The 19301-nt window shown below is 43.5% G+C and overlaps 1 protein-coding gene across 1 annotated transcript in view; it reads right to left on the bottom strand.

Annotated features, from left to right (window-relative positions):
• The window catches only part of INSR (insulin receptor), a 252051-nt gene that overhangs the window by 14558 nt on the left and 218192 nt on the right, over window positions 1-19301 (bottom strand). Inside the window, exons 16-20 of the mRNA XM_073593061.1 lie at window positions 17371-17600; window positions 14618-14728; window positions 11718-11877; window positions 11039-11168; window positions 95-229 (exon numbers count right to left, since the gene is read on the bottom strand). Coding sequence (XP_073449162.1) covers window positions 95-229; window positions 11039-11168; window positions 11718-11877; window positions 14618-14728; window positions 17371-17600 — 766 coding nt within the window. The remainder of the gene's footprint in view (window positions 1-94; window positions 230-11038; window positions 11169-11717; window positions 11878-14617; window positions 14729-17370; window positions 17601-19301) is intronic.

The raw sequence follows: 19301 nt of genomic DNA, 5'->3' as shown, positions 1-19301 counted from the left end.
CTCCCTAGCAACTATTAATATATAGCCTAAATATGTTGTGTAACATTTATTTGCATTTTCAAGTATTCCGTTTCAAAATTATTTTAAGACTTACAGTCTAGGGTGACAATTTTCTGGCTGTTCCAGGGACCCTCCATCCATAACAAACTTGAGGACCTGTTCATTGGACAGACCCTGATAGGGCTGTTCAGCCAAAGTTGTTATCTCCCACAGCACTACACCAAAGGACCTGAAAGAAGACAGTTTTTTATTACATATTTATAGCTTTCTTAAATTAAAAAAAAAGGCTGGGCACCCATTTAAGAATTATTGTGCATAAAAAACAATTTTACTTTAGAAAGCCTGCTCTAGGCCCCTCCACCATTTTCATAAAAAATATACCATTACAGATCACAGTATTAGCAAGTGATAATTGCATGTACTGTAAGCAGCGCCAATAATTTATAAGAATTAAAGCTACAATTTAGTTAATTTCTTATTACTGGTAATGTTGTGACAGTCAGTGTTTGTATAGGCTGAGACATTCAGTTGCTCAATCACAAAGCCTTGTCTTCTGGGAGCCGATTAAAGGCAAAAAGTAAAGTTACACAACAGGGAAGCAAATGTATTAGGAAACTATTTTTCCAAAGCAGTGTATCTGTAGATCAAATGACAACTAAATATCAAAAACCCATGTGACCATAATAATACCAAGCCAGCCAATGTGACCATACTAAAACCTCTACAGAAGTACACGTAGGTATTCACAGTCTACCTTCCACTCAGGCCGTAGGGCTTGAAGCCAGAGGTTAGCTATCCACTCTGTTAACTCTTCTGAAGGTGCAACACCACTTCTACAAGGGTATGGCTGTTTGTGTATTTGGAAGGGTCCTTGGGTGGTTTGCCTCCCTAAATTTTGGGTGCTTAGGTTTCCCCATGTATCTAACAGGGTAAACGGTTGTGTCTGACATCTCCTTTAGAAAGCATGTTTAAAGTGGTTGTAAAGCCTTAAGGTTTTTTACCATAATGCATTCTATGCATTAAGGTGAAAAACCTCCTGTGCTGCAGCCCCCCCCCCCAACCCCCCTTTTCTTACCTGAGCCTGATCCGATACAGCGATGTGCACGAGCGCAGCAGCTCCAGCCACTGTCGCTCTCCTCATTGGAGAGACTGATATTGCTCCCACTGCGACAGATTGATATTGCTCCCACTGCTTTCAATCAAAAGTTGTGACATGGGAGTGGAGGGTGGGGCCGAGTCCCACTGTCTGTCAGTGGACGCAGCAGCGAGACTCTGGAGTGAGCCCACACGGATGTGCAAAACCATTGCACAGAGCAGGTAAGTATAGGTATGTTTGTTATTTAAAAAAAAAAAATGTTTACAATTACTTTAACATTTTTCTGGTGTTACTCCACACAGTGGTGTTTCTTCCAAGGCCTATCTGGGTTCCCTGGACACTAGGACCCCTTGTTCCTACACTAGTCTAAACTTGACTTTAGATTAACTTGACATAGACTTACGCTCCCCGTTTCAAGAGAGTTCTTTTTCCTTGAACCCCTGAATGTTCTCTTTACTCTTAGATTTACTCCTTTCCTGAGGGAACCCATGACCTACAAAGATGTGCAGGGACCTTCCTACCGTCCTACTCTACCTAGTAAAAAACCTGACCCATTAATGTCCTCCGGAGGCAACTTACGTCTCAATGTGCTGGACCTTATGTCCACCCTAGTGCCTTTACCTAGTATTCCCACTGTAGAATGCTCAGTTTGCTTGCTCTAAAGAGGTTGAGCTTTCTGGACTGTTGTAGTCCAAACCCTTTCTGAAGGGCCTAACACCTGCAAGATTTGACTGGATCAGGCTTCACGGGTGTCTAGTATTGGTAAAAATGGGCCACCAGTGGCAAGACTGTTCATCTGAAATCCTTACTACAGAAGTCCACTCCCAGTAGGTCATTTATGTCTTCCTCATCATTTTAGAAAAATTCTTCCTCCCTCATCTTTCAAGGCTTGTAGGGTATTAAAGGAATACCCTACCAAGATAGTCCTTTTCATCCTCCCTCTCTATGTCTGGAAGCCTGGATTTATAGCAGGACATCCAGGTGGCCTTTTTTGCTTAGCTTTTGGAAGGTTCCTGTCCCCAATCCTGGGGGAACTTAATTTGCTGGTGTGTCCCTATATCTGGGGTTTCAGCTTGGTTTTCCAGAACAGACAGTTCCTTGCACTTGTGAGCTAGCATTTCAATTTGATACCCGTCAGCCATCGCTTAAGTGTTGTGGTACCTTCACCTGGGAAGGTTTAGAAGCGTTTCCTGTGACAGGCAAATTAGAATGGTCCCTAATCTGGATGGTCCAAAAGTGTGATACTCTTGACTGTACTGTCTCCCTTAGAGAAAGGGAATCACCATTTTGCTCCCCTCAACTGGTGGTCTCCACACTACACAGTGAGGCGTCTGCTCCTGGGTTCTCCTCATCTCCTGATTGGTTGGACATATCCATTGCTGGATGGCTCTGTGCTCCTCTGGATTGTCAGCAGGCAGAGCATACTAGGATCCTGCTGCAAATACCTTGTAGGTGACGGAGTACATCCAGAGGCCTTCCTGGATTGTGATCACTGGGAGATAGGTCCTACTTCTGTGTCTGATTCACATCTTATTGAGGAAGTTCCTGTAAATTCCTCCCTTGTTCCTGTGGCCACTCAGGTTAATGTTCATAACAGTGTAGCTAAGATCTCTGCCCCTTGCTCCTTGGCTGAGAATGCTTCAGCGGCCAGGGGAACCATGTTCTTTTGGTTTAAAGTTAGGCAGATTTGCAGACTTTCCTCTGTGAAATCCCAGAGACAGAGAGAGAGAGAGCGGTTTAGGTGGACGGCTACATACTCATCCTATTTTCCTCATGCCACATTCACAAGCGTGGGTTGTGGTATATCCAGATCCCTGTCTACCCTTGCACAAGTGTCTACTGCTCACCATACTTCCTCCTTCAGACAGTAAGACTTTGATGCGGATACTCTTGGGCTTTTCTAGAAGTCTCAAAAGTCATTTAACGGTCTGTTGGAATATTGTGCTGTAAACACTCTCCTATTGACAGCTCCTGATGCCGCGTACACACGGGCGGACTTTTCAACCGGACTGGTCCGACGGACTTTTGAACGAACTAACTTGCCTACACACGATCACACCAAAGTCTGACGGATTCATACGGGATGACGTACGACCGGACTACACTAAGGAAGTTGATAGCCAGTAGCCAATAGCTGCCCTAACGTGGGTTTTCATCCGTCGGACTAGCATACAGACGAGCGGATTTTTCGACCGGACTCGAGTCCGTCGGAAAGGTCGGAAAGATCTGAAACATGTTTCAAATCTAAAGTCTGTCAGATTTTTGACCGAAAAAGATTGCTGTAGGTCCGATGGAGCCCACACACAGTCGGATTGTCCGCCAGATTCAGTCCGTCGGACCAGTCCGGTCAAAAAGTCCGCCCATGTGTACGCGGCATCAGACCGATTGTCTAGTTAGGCTAACTATTTTCTCAACATGGAATCTCCTTTCCCTAAATCCCAGGGATTAAAAATATAAGGCTTGGGCATTCTTATAACAGCCGGTGTTTTCTAAAGGATCATTTTTATTTGTCCAAGGTTCCCTTGACAGACCTATTATCCTTAGACTTGTCCCAGTGTTTTTTCCCCAGTTGACCACATCTTGCTGTTGATCTAGTTTCTTCACTTTGGGGTATTTGTGGTGTTCTACCAGTTTTTGGTGGATTGTTGGTTTGTTATTCTTGGCTCTTGCCGAGTTAGGCTCAGTGTTCAACAGGTAGTGTTATTCCCTTTATACCTCTATCCTAGTCTGGAGCAGCAGGTTGAAACTTACAGCCCTCCCCTTGGTGGTGGCAGTTCCCCAGTCTTGCTAGGGCTTTGTAAACCTGGTTTAGATTTGGGTGCTGGTCCTTTAGGAACCCCTGAGTTAGGAATAGTTCCCAAAATTCTTTGGCCTTTCTGTGGCAGTTGCCCGTGTCTCAGTTGGACTGGACTGCTTATGGACATCCCAACGGTTTCTGAATTCTGGTGTCTGTTAATAAACTATACAATCTTTCTTAGAGCCCACTGACACTGGTCCCATACCCACTCTGTTTTTTTGCTGGCCTTGTGTATTGCTTTCTGACAAAAATGAGGCATGCTGGGTAAAGGAGGGCTTATATGGGGACTGTTGTACATTTTTTCTGTTTGGCAGTGCCCCAACCCCCTGGTGATGGCAGTGTCACTTGACTAGTTCCTGTGTCCCTCAATGTACTCCCAGGAAGAAGATTTTACAGTACTTTCAAAAACATGTGTAAAAAATAGGATTTTTATAACGGCTTACCTGTAAAATACTTTTCTTGGAGTACATCACGGGACACAGAGCACCATAGTAATCACTATGTGGGTATATAGGCACCTTCAGGTGATGGACACTGGTACACCCAATACAGGAAGTTCACTCCCTATATAACCCCTCCTCCTATCAGGAATACCTCAGTTTTTGTAGTAAAGCAATATACCTAAACCCCAGAAAGTGGGGAGGGACCTCTGTGTCAAGTCATGTATTCCAAGAAAAGGATTTTACAGGTAAGCGGTTATAAAAATCCTATTTTCTTTATCGTACATCACAGGACGCAGAGCAACATAGTAATCACTATGTGGGACGTCCCATAGCAATGCTATTTGAGGGGAGGGAGACACAACCCGTAGCGTACCCCCAGACTTGAGGACCTATACTGCTTCCTGCAGCACACTGTGCCCAAAACCGATATCCTCATGCCTTTTTACATTCACCTGATAAAACTTGGTGAATGTATGTACTGAAGACCAAGTTGCGGCCTTACAGATCTGAGCCATGGAGGCCTGGTGACGCACTGCCCAAGAAGCACTAACCGCCTTGGTAGAGTGCGCTTTGACTTGAAAAGGTGGAATCTTACCCCTTAAATCATAAGTCTGAATTATAACTTGCCTAATCCACTTAGCAACAGTGGATTTTGATGCTGCCTGTCCTTTCTTAGGACCCTCTGGGAGTACAAACAAGACATCAGTCTTCCGGATCTGAGCAGTTGCCTTTAAATAGACCTTGACTGCTCTCACCACATCAAGACAATGTAGTGACTTCTCTTCCCTGGAACATGGTTTTGGAAAAACGATGGCAGGACAATATCTTGGTTCAGGTGAAAACCTGAGACCACTTTTGGCAGAAAACCTGGACGAGGGCGCAACACCACTCTGTCCTCGTGAATAATCAAGTATGGCTCTTTGCAAGAAAGAGCAGCTAATTCCAAAACCCTCCTTACTGAGGATATAGCAACCAAGAAGGACTAAGGGAATATGCTGTATCAGTTCAAATGGCTGTATTTGTAACACTGACAAAACTAAGTTCAAGTCCCAAGGGTTCAAAGGTAATCTAACTGGCGGATTAAGCCGCCTAACCCCCTGCATAAAACCCTGGACTAAAGAATGTGACGCAAGCGGTCTTTGAAATAAGATCGATAAAGCTGAGACTTGGCCCTTAATAGTACTCAAGGCCAATTTCATCTCTACCCCTAATTGTAAAAAGACAAGATTTCTGCCTATGATAAACCTCCGAGGGTGCCAACGCTTGGATTCACACCAGGAAACATAAGCCCTCCAGACTAATATATGGTTCTGGAAGATGGCTTCCTTGCAATAATCAAGGTAGAGATAACTAACCCAGAAAGCCCATGCTTTTTCAGAACGTGGGTTTCAATAGGCAAGCCGTTAAATTTAGGGTTTGTAAGGTAGGATGGAATATCTGCCCCTGTTAGAGTAGGTCTGGCCGTAGTGGAAGGGACCATGGATGCTCCACCGCCATCTTTACAATTTCTGCATACCAGGACCTTCTGGGCCATACTGGGGCTACCAGAATTACTGGCTTTCTTTCCAGCCTGATCCTGCAAAGAATTTGTGGCAGCAACTGAATAGGGGGAATGCATAAATCAGTGAGAACTGATCCCACGGGGTCACCAACGCATCTGTTTCGCATGGGAGTGGATCCCTTGTTCTGGACACAAAGTTGACCAACTTTATGTTGAATCTGGACGCCAGAAGATCTACGCCCGGAGTCCCCCATCTTTGGCAAACAGCCCGAAAAATGTCGGGGTGAAGGGACCATTCCCCCGGGAATAACTGCTGGCAACTCAAGTAGTCCGCCTGCCAATTCTCTACTCCCGGAATGAAGAATGCCGATAGGCACAGAACATTCCTTTCTGCCCAAGTTAGAATATGGTTCACCTCTCTCTGCGCTGCAAGACTCTTGGTGCCCCCTTGGTAATTGATATAGGCTATGGCTGTGGTATTGTCGGATTGGATCCTGACAGGACACTATGCCTGGACAGTTGTCTTTTCTAGGACTGCTCCCCAGCCTGAAAGGCTGGCATCTGTCGTTACCACCTTCCAGATAACTGATCTGAATGATTTTCCTTTCAGCAGATTCTGGGTTAGTAACCACCAACTGAGGCTTTGGGACACCCTTGGGGACAGCCGCATTGGCAAGTCTAAAGCTTAAATTGTTTTGTTCAAAGCAGACAGGATACTGTTTTGCAACAGTCTTGAATGGAATTGGGCATAGGGAACAGCTTCGAATGAAGCCACCATCTTTCCTAACAACCTCATGCAAAGGCGAATGGAGGGATCTCCTTTTGACCTGACCATCCGCACCAGCTCTCTTATGGAATTGATCTTTGCCTGAGGCAAGAACACCCTTTTCTGGGCTGTGTCTATGTTCAGACCCAAGTATTCCAGCTTTCTTAGCGGTTTTAAGGAAGACTTCTCTAGGTTGAGAATCCAACCTAGACTTTCCAGGTAACTGGTTGTAATGCGTACGCTTTGCTCCAAACGAGCCACCGACTGGTCTATTAGCAATAGATCGTCTAGGTACGCCAAGACTGTTATGCCCTGTGCCCTTAACCTGGCTAGAGGTGGGGCCAGGACTTTTGTAAACACCCAGGGTGCTGTAGCTAGCCCGAAGGGCAAGGCTACAAACTGGAAATGCTGCTGTTCTACCTCGAACCGCAGAAACCTTTGGCGAGTGGGAAATATAGGAACATGCAGATATGCATCCCTGATGTCGATCAATGCCAGAAGTTCTCCTCCTTGTAGGATAGAAACCACTGACCTGATCAACTCCATGCGAAAGAAGAGGAGCTTCAAGAACTGATTTCGATTTTTCAGATCTAGAATGGGTGTGACATCTCCATTTCCCTGGATCTTTGGGAACGTTTGACCGCAAAAAACGAGACAGAGGAAAGTCACGAAATTCCAGTTTGTACCCTAGAGTTACCGTGGAGATTGACCCATCTGTCCTGAATTTCCTCTTGCCAGACTTCTGAGAACTGCAGAAGTCTTCCCCCAGCCTGACGAGGTGGGGCGGCCCTACATAATGAGGCTTTAGAATTCTGTTTTGCAGGTTTCCGGCCCCAGGCCTTTTTATGTGCCTGGGCCTGACCCTGAGGTTTTCCTCTAGAGTCTGGCGGTGGAGGCCGTCACCACTGCCTAGAGGCAGATGCCCCTGGCGCAGGAGAAAGAGTCCGCTTAAATGAAGGGCGTTTACTCTTTCTTTTGACTGGCAAAAGAGTACTTTTCCCACTAGAAATCGTTTGGATCTATTTGTTCAAATCATCCCCAAATAGCCGATCCCCATGAAAAGGAAAACCAGTCAGGAGCTTTTTGCATGGTGCTTCAGATAACCAATTTTTTAACCACAGGATTCTACGCATGTGTACTAGCACAAGCACAAGGCAGGACATCTGGTGAATAAAATCTTTAATGGCGTCTATGGCAAAACATAATGCTCTTGGCAGCTCGGCCAAATCCCAGGCTTGCTGTACAGGAAGCACTTTAAGGGCCTGTCTAAATTGGTCCTTTAGGGATTGACAGATTCCTATTGCAGCGACTGCAGGCTTAGTAACGGCACCTGCCAAAGAAAAAGAGGATTTTAGAAGGAATTCCAACCTTTTATCTGTTGGATCCTTAAGCATTTGTGCATTGTCTACTGGAAAAGTTAGACTTTTATTCACACTGGAAATCGCAGCGTCAACTGCTGATACATTCCATTTTTTGGTGAATTTCTCCTCCAGGGTATAGAGAACTGAGAATCTCTTTGGAGGGAGAAAATTCTTATCCGGGTGATCCCATTCAGCATAAATAAGCTTTTTTTAGTAATGCATGGACAGGAAACACATGCAAAGGCTGTGAAGGTTTTAAGGAACCCAAGGAAGAAACTGAAATTTTAGCAGACTCCATTAGGGGTAGCATGAAAGTGGAACGAACCATCTCCGTAAGAGATCGTACCAGCAATTTCTCAGATTGCGGGGCTGAAAAGGGTTCATCTACCGTTGTTTCCTCCGTAGAGGAGTAATCGGTTTGTTTTTCCTCCTGATCGCCTGAGGGTAACACCTCATCCTGTACCCACTGTTCCCCTTGCAAAGAATCTAAGGTGGGGGAGGGGGATCTGACATGTTTCCTATCCCTTTGGATGGAGGATGCGATTAAAGCCGCTAATCTTCCCTCTAGGCCCTGCAGGGCGGAGGAAAAGGCATTTTCAGTCATGTATACAGGGGCTGAGATGTGAGAAGCAGCTGCACCCCCAATCTGTTCCAATGACTCACCGTGGCTTGCCCCAACTGGTACTTCAGGCGAGGATGACAGTGTGGAGGCATGACTGGAGTTCCCAGAGCCTGGAGGTGGAATCTTTGGTACCTTTTGTGAGGTTTTTGTGGTGTCTTTTTTAGCAGACATAGTCCTAAGCACAAAAAGCAGAGGCACTATTTAAATGACTAATCGCTGAACAATAGTATGACAGTATATCACCGCCATACAAGTTCAGTCTAGCGATGGGAAAAAATGGCCTTTCCATATTAGGAATGCCATTGCAGCCCTTACATGCCCCACCGCTCCTGTGTCCTGAGTGTAGCCAGGCTTGCTTGCTCCTCGCTATCAGCAGAGGAGAGACTGCTCCAGTTTGATTTCTTATGCCTGCACTTGCGCCATGTGTCCTCGTGGACCTACGTCCTACACACGGCGCCGCGCATAGGCCCCACTCCCTTGTCAACCCGCCCCCTCTTTTGTTTTGAAATTCAAAACGTTCCCGCGCGTGGCCTTCGGGTCCACAGACCCAACACGGGGGGGGGGGATGGGGGGAGGTTTAGGGGGAGAGGCAGAGCCATGAGTGCAAGCAGGAAGGAAAAAACATGTGGAGCCGACAACCAGGATCTCCAAACCCCCCGTGGGGGGGGGGTATCACAAGGAGGGTAACAATGATTGCCGAATTACCTAACCCTCCTGGTCCCTTCAGGGGGGAGAAAAGCAGGGCAGATCTCTTCCCTCAAGAGGAATCCCGCTGCAAGCTGCTGTGGCCACACGCGGACTAGTAGAGAAGTAAGGCATAACAAAATTTTTCCCTAAAGAAGAAAACCATTGGTGGACTTTTATAGTTCCTAGGCTTCTTCTCTTACCTTATCCTCACCGAAGGATTCTGCTGAATTAACAGACAGATCCAACCTTCACCCATCACAGCGGGCTGCGTTAGCAAACCTTCATGGACCTGTAATAGCACCCCGCCGGGAAAAACTTTAGGTAATGTAAGCATGACCAAAGCCCTGGGTCCCGGGGTCCAGCCCTTGGAGAGACGTTACAGGCAAAACCTCGTGCTTCGTATACGAGGCCCGGGTACATCCACCTTGGCCTCAGTGGTACTTTGGATGGATCCGGTCTATGGAGGCCATTTAAATCCAGCAAGGATCCCTCCTGGAGCACCTCAAAGCACATCTTCACTTATGACCAACACCTTAGACACTGGCGAAAAAAGGTACTCCTGATAGGAGGAGGGGAGTGAACTTCCTGTATTGGGTATACCAGTGTCCATCACCTGAAGGTGCCTATATACCCACATAGTGATTAATTTGGTGCTCTGTGTCCCATGATGTACGGTAAAGAAAACAGTGTATAATGACAGTGATGGATCTAAGGCCAGGATCAAATTTCCAAACAAAGCAGTAATGTGCAACAGGATTTTACTGCTTACTTAGGTTTTCAGCCCTCGTCTATAAACAATACAAGGAGCCAATATTTTAGTGCAAAGTGCAGTAACCCACACAAAATATTCAGAAGTGACTATGCTGAAGTCAAACCACTATAAGAAATATTTCAGTTGGTTGACACCGTTACTGCCCTTTACCCTTCACTTTTTGGACATTCATTCACTAAAACAAGCTTGTTACATGGCTATTTACCAGCAAAATCATGTGCATGTGGTAAGACCTTTGAGAACAAGACAGCATAAATAAGAAAATATCTCAATAATTGTTTTATTACCAAAAGCCAAATTACCTGTGGCCATGTGCAGCCAACTGCAGAATGTTTGTAATACGCTGTATCAACTTTATACGCAACCTCAGTGTGTAAAATCAATCACATAAGGTCAGCTCAGATGATCGGTATTTTGACTAGAGGGTCAGAAAATGTCCTATTTTCTTGACTGAATAAGGAGAGAGAAGCTGACAAAACATATTTAGATTTTGGCCATAAAACAATGTGCTGCATTTCACTGAAGCGCAGCATGTTGTTCTATGGATATTTGTTGTGAAGGTAGATATCACTTTGTGTGCTTGCAGCTGTGTTTTATTAATTATTGAATTTACCACTTGCGCTGTTCATTATTTTACTTATTGGTTTTGTTTAAATTGATATTTAGCTTATGGGGCATTAAGCTGACATGCAGTGAATGTACTTGTTGCCTCTTACAATTGAATATTTAAAAATACAAGTTTGATTGAGTGATCGTGTTCTGATACTAGCAGAGAAACTATGTTTGGAGTTTAGGTATTTGATATGTAGGTCTAGAATAAAATATAACAAACATCATGGTATTCCTCAGATATATTTGTAACACAGTAGTGATACTAGCACTTCATACTACTAGAAGAAATACATTGCTTATTCTATTAAAGAAAACATGATTGCAGCATGCTGCTGCTGAAAGAGTTTTGTAAAATGACGTCTATGCCTATGTATTTCTTACCAGACATCTGCGAAGGTGGTGAATACTCCATCTTTCAGGGATTCCGGGGACATCCACCTGACTGGTAACAGCCCTTTTCCACCTTTTCGATAATAGTCTGTCTCATATATGTCACGAGTCATCCCAAAATCTATGAGGAAAAGTTAATTTGACAGTTTGTAGATAAGTGAAACTGAAAAATGAATTGAAGAAATATACTGTGATCATTTTGTCACATTTTTCAAATTAAAGGATCATTGAATATGTGTGCAAAATCCTAGCTGTTATTTTTTTTCTAAGGATTTCCCAGGTAACTACAAAAGATATGTCTTTTTGATTGTGTAAAAAAATTCCCCTAGAACCAAATTTATAATAAGCTCCCAGGGTTTGCGCTAAACCCAGGGCTGCAGTTGCACTTTCATTTGCAGTACTACCCGCTGGTGAAATCTGGTTGTTTTTGAAAACCCGGTAGCATACTTTATGTGGAGCATTATAGTCACCAGCGCCTTTCTGGATTCTCCATGACAATACTACACATTCGTCACATTCCCCAATCTAAATTCTCTTTAAGAATTGATTATCATACTGGATCAAAGCAACATAACGTGCTAATCTAAAACATGTTAACATAATGAGCACTGAACATTCCTTATAAACATAATCGATTAGTTCAAAAGGAACTTAAGCTGCTTTAACCCACCTCCAATTTTCACAGTGAAATCTTCTGCAACCATGCAGTTTCGAGCAGCCAAATCACGATGTACAAATTTTTTGGCATTGAGATAAGCCATGCCATCAGAAATCTCTGCAGACATCTGAATCATTTCCCGTATTGAGGGAGCTGGACGGCCTGGATTATTCTGAAGCAAGGAAATAAAAAAAAATGATCACTTTATAATTTTGAAATGAGAAAAGTTGGTAAAAGTTATCTGGTCAAAATGTAACATATTCACTTCCTAGATGTATTCAATACTTCCTAGCAACCTAGCGTAACCACTTCAGCCTCAGACCATTTGGCTGGCAAAAGACCAGAGCACTTTTTGAGATTCGGCACTGCGCCGCTTTAACTGACAATTGCGCAGTCACGCGATGTGGTTCCTAAAAAAAATTGACATCCTTTTTTGCCCACAAATAGAGCTTTCTTTTGGTGGTATTTGATCACCTCTGCGGTTTTTATTTTTTGCGCTATAAACAAAAAAAGAGCGACAATTTTGAAAAAAAACACATTATTTTTTACTATAATAAATATCCCCCAAAAATATATAAAAAAAACATCTTTTTTTCCTCAGTTTAGGCCGATACGTATTCTTCTACATATTTTTGGTAAAAGAAATCGCAATAAGCGTTTATTGATTGGTTTGCGCAAAAGTTATAGCGTCTACAAAATAGAGGATAGTTTTATGGCATTTTTATTAATTATTTTTTTTTTTACTAGTAATGGTGGCGATCAGCAATTTTTATTGTGACTGCGACATTATGGCAGACAGATCAGACACTTTTGGCACTATTTTGGGACCATTCACATTTATACAGCGATCAGTGCAAATAAAAATGCATTGATTACTGTGTTAATGTGACAGGCAGTGAAGGGGTTAACCACTAGGGGGCGCTGAAGGGGTTAAGTGTGTCCTCGGGAGTGATTCTAACTATGGGGGGGGGATGGACTATGTGTGACACGACACTGATCACCACTCCCGATTACAGAGAGCTGTGAATAGTGCCAGTGTCACTAGGTTACATCAGCATTTCCCCGTTCTTCCTCTCCGTGAGATGATCGCGGGTATCGCCATGGACATCGAGTCCCCGGGACCCGAGATCACACTTACGGAGCTTGCGGCGGGCACGCAAGCCGCTTCTTAAAGGGCAACGTACAGGTACGTTAATATGCCTGTACGTGCCCTTCTGCCGATGTATATCGGCGTGAGCCGGTCAGCAAGCGGTTAATTCTGTTACTCTGAATGATCTTGACATTTGTAAATTTACTCTGTGAAGATCCCTAAACATTTACTTTTTGAACTGTGACACATATTCACTATGCCCTTTTGATAGACAACGCTGTGTCACATTTCACAGAGCCTGCCTTCTGAACTACAAAAGGTGCTGAAAGGAGGAATTTCAGTACAGGAATCCCTGCTTGCAGGCAAGATACCATGGGACAAATAGTCCTTAAAAATAAGTAAACAGCAGAGGAGAAGCTGCAAAGCATGCAGGGAATCCAGGAAGTTGTGGAAAGAGACGACCATCTCCTTTTCATTCTTTATTGTCTTTAATCTAAAGGCAATTCCAAGAGACAAAAAGGCATGTATAGAAGTGCAAGTCTTTATGTATATTCTTACCTTTTAACCTTCCCTCATTACCCACTTGCTGATCGGGCCATAGACAAATGACATCCTCGGTCAAAGTGGAATATCGCGGGTTAAGGCTGCGGCAGAATGCCATAACCCTGGTATTGTTTTTTTTTTTCCCAGACAGCGACTCTAAACGATAAACGTGGTTCGAGCAGCAGAATGGTCGCTAGATCACTTTTAGAAGCGTCGGGATGGGTCGCCCCCCTGCCACTTCCCAATGGTTCTCGAGCTTACCTGGATGATCGGTAGCCCCGAGAACCAATCCGGCGGTTGGGGAAGCTGGTAACAGTGATGAGCAGAGGAAATATGGCCTCCCCTCATCTCTATGCGCTTTTAAAGCACTAGATCAAGGGTCTCCAAACATTTCACTTTGAGGGCCACATTGTATATTTTACACAAATTCACAGGCTGAAAAAAATCTGTCAGGCCGGATGTGGCCCGTGGGCCATACTTTGGAGACCCCTGCACTAGATCAATTTTTTTTTATCTAATGCTTTACATTGTAGAGGAGAGATGTGGGTCTTATTGAGGAGGACCTGTCACTACTTTCTATCACAAGGGATGTTTACATTTCTTGCGAAAGGGAAAAAAGTGCTAAAAAAAAAAGTTTTTTCTAAAAAAGGGAAAGTGTCAAAATAAAAATAAATGTAATAAAATAAATAATAATAATCAAAAAATATTCCCACTGCTCGCACGCAGTGGTGAACGCATACGTAGGTCATGCCCACATATGTAAATGGTGTTCAAACAACGCGTGAGGTATCGTCACGAACGTCAGAGCAAAAAATTATTTTAGCACTAAATTTCCTCTGTAACTCTAAACTGGTAACCTGTAGAAATTATTAAAGCGTTGCCTATGGAGATTTTTAAGTATCGTAGTTGCTGCCATTCCACGAGCGTCCACAATTTTAAAGCATGATATGTTGGGTATCTATTTACTCAGTGTAACATCAGCTTTCATATTTTACAATATTGGGTTATATATTGTGTTTTGTTTTTTTTTTTTATAATTCATTAAAGTGTGTTTTTTCTAAAAAAAATTGTGTTTGAAAAAGTAATTTGCAAATATTGCGTGACATAAAAAAATTGCAACAATCACCATTTTATTCTCTAGGGTCTCTGCTAAAAAAATATATATAATGTTTGGGGGTTCCAAGTAATTTTCTAGCAAAACACAGATTTTTACATTAATGAGAGAAGTGTCAGAATTGGGCAGGTAGGCAAGTGGTTAAACAATGTCAACTGTTCTCACCTCAGCATCAGGGCGCAGTGAACGCAAGTAACTTTTGAGGTCTCCGTGCCCCATCAGTTCCATAATAACCAGTGTAGGCTGACCTTTGGAGACAACACCTATGAGACGAACCTGAAAAAGTAAAGTAGTAATAGAGTGACTTTAAGGCCTCATGCACACTTGGTGTTTTGCTATCTCTCCTAGACTCCTTTCCTCCTGGCAGTAGTGTTTTGCCAGAAAAAAAAAAAGCTTGATGTTTGTAAACGTGCGTCAAGAGCTTGGGTGTTAATTCATTTCAATGGTCAGAACGAATTATAATTTATTCTGGCTACTGAAATTAATTAATACTCAAGAGCTAAACACCCTTAGCATTAACACGTGTTTAGACGCTTTTCCAGGAACCAGATGTGCTGGCTGTGTTTTTTTTTTTCTGCCTCTAAAAGCTTATGTGTGCATGGCGGCTAACACGCAGGTGCATTTATAGAGGTAAAAATAAATAAATATGCCAGACGCCCTAACAGCCAAGTTAAAAATGTCCATGACACCTAACTTTCCAGTCACCAAAAATGACACCTTCACTTTGCAAAGTTGTTTACTACAAGCAAGAGATCTACTTACAGATTACACTGCAAGGCAGATCTATATAAATCACCTTATGAATGGATTGTAAAAGCTGCCTCAGTATGTATTCAACAGTACTTTCAGGATATTTTCTAGAACACAACTCAATAAATGACCCACTTGATAGTGAGGAAGGTGGGGGCACCAGTATGGAAAGCAGATGATGCTTTGAGCTTCACAGTTACTCACCAGCTGCTCTAAGAAAGGTTATTTGCTAGGTACTATGCTTTATCCATGAAAAACTTTTTACTAAAGAAAAAAAAAATCTTTGATTGCTTTTCAGAGACAATTTCCACTGCACTTTATTATTAAGCACAGTAAGGCTATGTTTCCACTATTGCGTCCCCAAAGTCGCGCGATTTTGCCGCAATTTTTTTTACCGCGATTTTACCGCGACTTTTTACCGCGATTTGAAGCAATGCCTGTATCTATGGACCTCAAGTCGCATCAAAGTGGGACCAAAGTAGTGCAGGGACTACTTTGAAGTCGCTGCGACTTGAAGTCGCACAGATATGAACGGTACTCATTGGAAAACATGGGATACAATTTGTCATGCGACTTTTCAGTCCCAAGTCGCATGAAAAGTCGCACTAGTGGAAACAGAGCCTTAGGCTCTGTTTCCACTAGTGCGACTTTTCATGCGACTTGGGACTGAAAAGTCGCATGACAAATTGTTTCCCATGATTTCCAATGAGTACCGTTCATATCTGTGCGACTTCAAGTCGCAGCGACTTCAAAGTAGTCCCTGCACTACTTTGGTCCCACTTTGATGCGACTTGAGGTCCATAGATACAGGCATTGCTTCAAATCGCGGTAAAAAGTCGCGGTAAAATCGCGGTAAAAAATCGCGGCAAAATCGCGCGACTTTGGGGACGCACTAGTGGAAACATAGCCTTACTGTGCAGCTAATAAAAACAAACCTATTATTATGCAAATTATTATAATATTATTTTGAGCACTGGGAAAGGTTGGTTTAAAGTTGCCAACTACTACAGGGGGAAAATGTCTGTATTTGAAAATTCATTTTAGGTAGATGGCTGAGACAAATCTATTAAAGTGCAAGTCTAGTCATATCCTCATTATACTTAAAACTGCTCGTACCCGCATGCTAAGTCTGTTCCAACTACTCTGTAGAGAAAAGATGTCTATACTTACCTATGCAGAGGGCGCTATGATCCAGTCACATGATCAGCTCCCAGATCCAGCGTAGAGGAGGGGCAACTGACAAACAGATGCCCCATAGTAAGCCTATAGGTGACGTCATCGCACAGGCTCTACAGCCATTGTCACCGATCTCTCTTCTTCACTAAAGCGGGTAGCTGGACAGATCATGTGACCGGACTGGGGCACTCTCAGTATAGATAAGTATAGACATCTTTCCATTACAGGGAAGTTTCCATAGGGCTTAGAATGGGGGTGGGAGCAGGTTTAAATCTAGTTAGGATTTGATTAAACGTCTACTTTAAAGTGTAAGTTCACCTTTACAGAAAAATCTGTAAGGTAAACTTACACAGGACCCCCCGTCCCCCGTCCCACTGATCTGCATGTTGGGGGATTGCCCGTTCTGAGCCCCGGTATAGCCGCCTCAAGGCTCCAGAGCTTGGAAATCCTCTCAGCCTTCTCTCTTCTTCCCCGCTGAGAGGATGGACTATGCGGGTTCCGATTGGTCGGCGCCACCCATGTCATAGCCGTGAGGCGGCTATATCAGGGCTCCGAACGGGCGATCGCCACTATGCAGGTCAGCGGGATTTGGGGGTGGGTGGGGGGGGGTGGGGTGAGGTGGGGGTCCTGTGTAAGTTCACCTTACAGATTTCTCTGTACCCTTTAAGTAACCAACTTGCAGTTCAGATGGCTGGGATGATTTTATTAGGTAACTGACTTGCAGTTGGTAACTTCAAAATTGTTTCAGTGACTTTTAATTCAACAATACACAATGGATTGAAGCCTCTTACGCTGCCACTTATAGATTATCATGGCTGCTGCAGTCTCCCTAACTAGAGCCTATTCTAAAAACAGAATGAGGTATTTCAATCCTCTTATCTTATAAATTAAATGTGTAAATTTGAAACTTCCTCTTAGTCATGAAGGCACTTTTCATGTAAAAAAATGTCAACTAAACTGCCATATTTTTCTAAAAGAATTATAGTTCTTACCACATGGTGGCAGATGAATGCCTTCATGACTGAGGCTTCATTCAGGAACTCTATCCTCTCCCGAAGACTTGCGGTCTCATTCACAGTTTTCACAGCAACTCGTACTTCAGCTTCTCCTTTTATTATGTCCTTGGCAATCCCTTCATACACCATTCCAAAGGACCCTTGTCCTAACTCTCGGAGCAAGATGATCTTTTCTCGTGGTACTTCCCATTCGTCTGGAATGTACACTAGGGGAATGATATATTGTTATATTGTGCCATGCATATATACCACCAGTAGCAAAGTTTGTGGACATTTTTCTGACATTCACTGCTGTATGCAAAGAGAACCAACAATAGAATTAAAGGAATCTGGTACTGAAGTAAAATATGTAAGCTGCCAAGGTTAACCTCATTATAAAAATTCTAGATGCCTGGCTGCCACTGTCTTTGGTGCAGTGGATTCTTGACCTGGAATAAAGCATGCAGGAAGTCATGTCAGAACTCTTGATCTGCATACTTTTTTCAGGTCAGGGACTCAGAATGCACTGAAGCCCTGATAAATATCCCATATATTATAGTATTTACAAACCACAAGATCATAGGCCCTCATAGCATCTGCACCTGAAGCACATAGAGGGGCCTGTAGCATTGTATCCAACACTGGCGTTCTCACTAATGTTTTTTTTTTTTTTTTTTGTGGTGCTTTTTTTTTTTTGCTGCATTTTATTGTGATCTCCAGCAAGTTTATGTCCCATGGTAAGGAATGATACCACATGCAAAATACAAACACATATATCTATAAAAAAGCAAACTGGCACTAGGGTGGAAATGCAGGTACCTGCAAGCTCTGAAAATCAGATAAAACCTGGATCACACTATTATGCAAGCACTGCCTTCATCTAGAACAGGGGTATTGAATTAAAATTCATAGAGGTTCAGTCAGTAAAATTTTCTTTCAGCAGAGGTCCAGATCACATATTTGATATTAATGGCACCTCTGGACATTGGAAAATGTGCCAGGTGTGAGTGCTATACCACATGATGCCGCAGCACCATGTGGGCTCAGTACAGAGCAATTTAAAAAAAGAGTCAGGGACTTCTTTCTGAGTAGAAGCAGAATGCAGGACGCAATGATGTGAATCTAGCCTCAGATACTTCACATTCCAATCCCGTGAGAACATGTGTTCTCGGTCCCCCCTGCACATCACAACCGCTCCTCCGCTTTACTTTACACCCCCACAGTACTGTTCTCAGTTCCCCTTCACATCACAAACCCACTCCATTATATCACAGCCCCCCTTCACATTACCAATTACCCCCCCTTTACATCACAGTCCCCCACTTCACAGCAGTCCCCCTTCACAGCAGTGTCCTCAACCCCCCTTCATATTACAGTCCTAAGCCCCCCTCAGATTCGTGTCCTCACCCCCCTTTATAGAACCCCGCTCTACATTGCAGTCCCCAGGAACCGTTCATATCACCCCCCTACACATTCCTGTCCTCACCCCCCCCCCCCCCCCCCTTTGAAGAACCCTCCTTCACATTGCAATCCCCAGGCTCCCTTCATATTCCTGTCCTCACTCCTCCTTTTATATCACACCCCCCACCTTCACATCACCCCCGGCCTCCCCTTCTGTCCTTCATAGCAGTGACATAGCCCTCTTCCCTGTCCTACTTTTTTTTAGAATTCTTTTTATTATAGCAATTCATAATACACATAAGACAATACATTAAAACCCTACCTAAGATGAGCTCTCGCAGACGCCTCAGTACAAAATCATCTAAAACATTCTAACAAAATTCATAAGAGCTTCACCTACAATATACAATACCCAATAAAACCAATACTATGGTGTGGCTCATATACTTATCAGCTCCCTTTGTCAAGAATCGTTCCATAACTCCCAATATAAAACTCCAGTTTTAAATAGAGAAGGGCCCCATTTA

Source organism: Aquarana catesbeiana, linkage group LG01 (genome assembly GCF_042186555.1).
Source record: "Aquarana catesbeiana isolate 2022-GZ linkage group LG01, ASM4218655v1, whole genome shotgun sequence".
In the NCBI taxonomy this organism is placed as follows: Eukaryota; Metazoa; Chordata; class Amphibia; order Anura; family Ranidae; genus Aquarana; species Aquarana catesbeiana.
The sequence above is the reverse complement of the archived record's forward strand: the minus strand, read 5'-3'. Positions and strand labels throughout refer to the sequence as shown.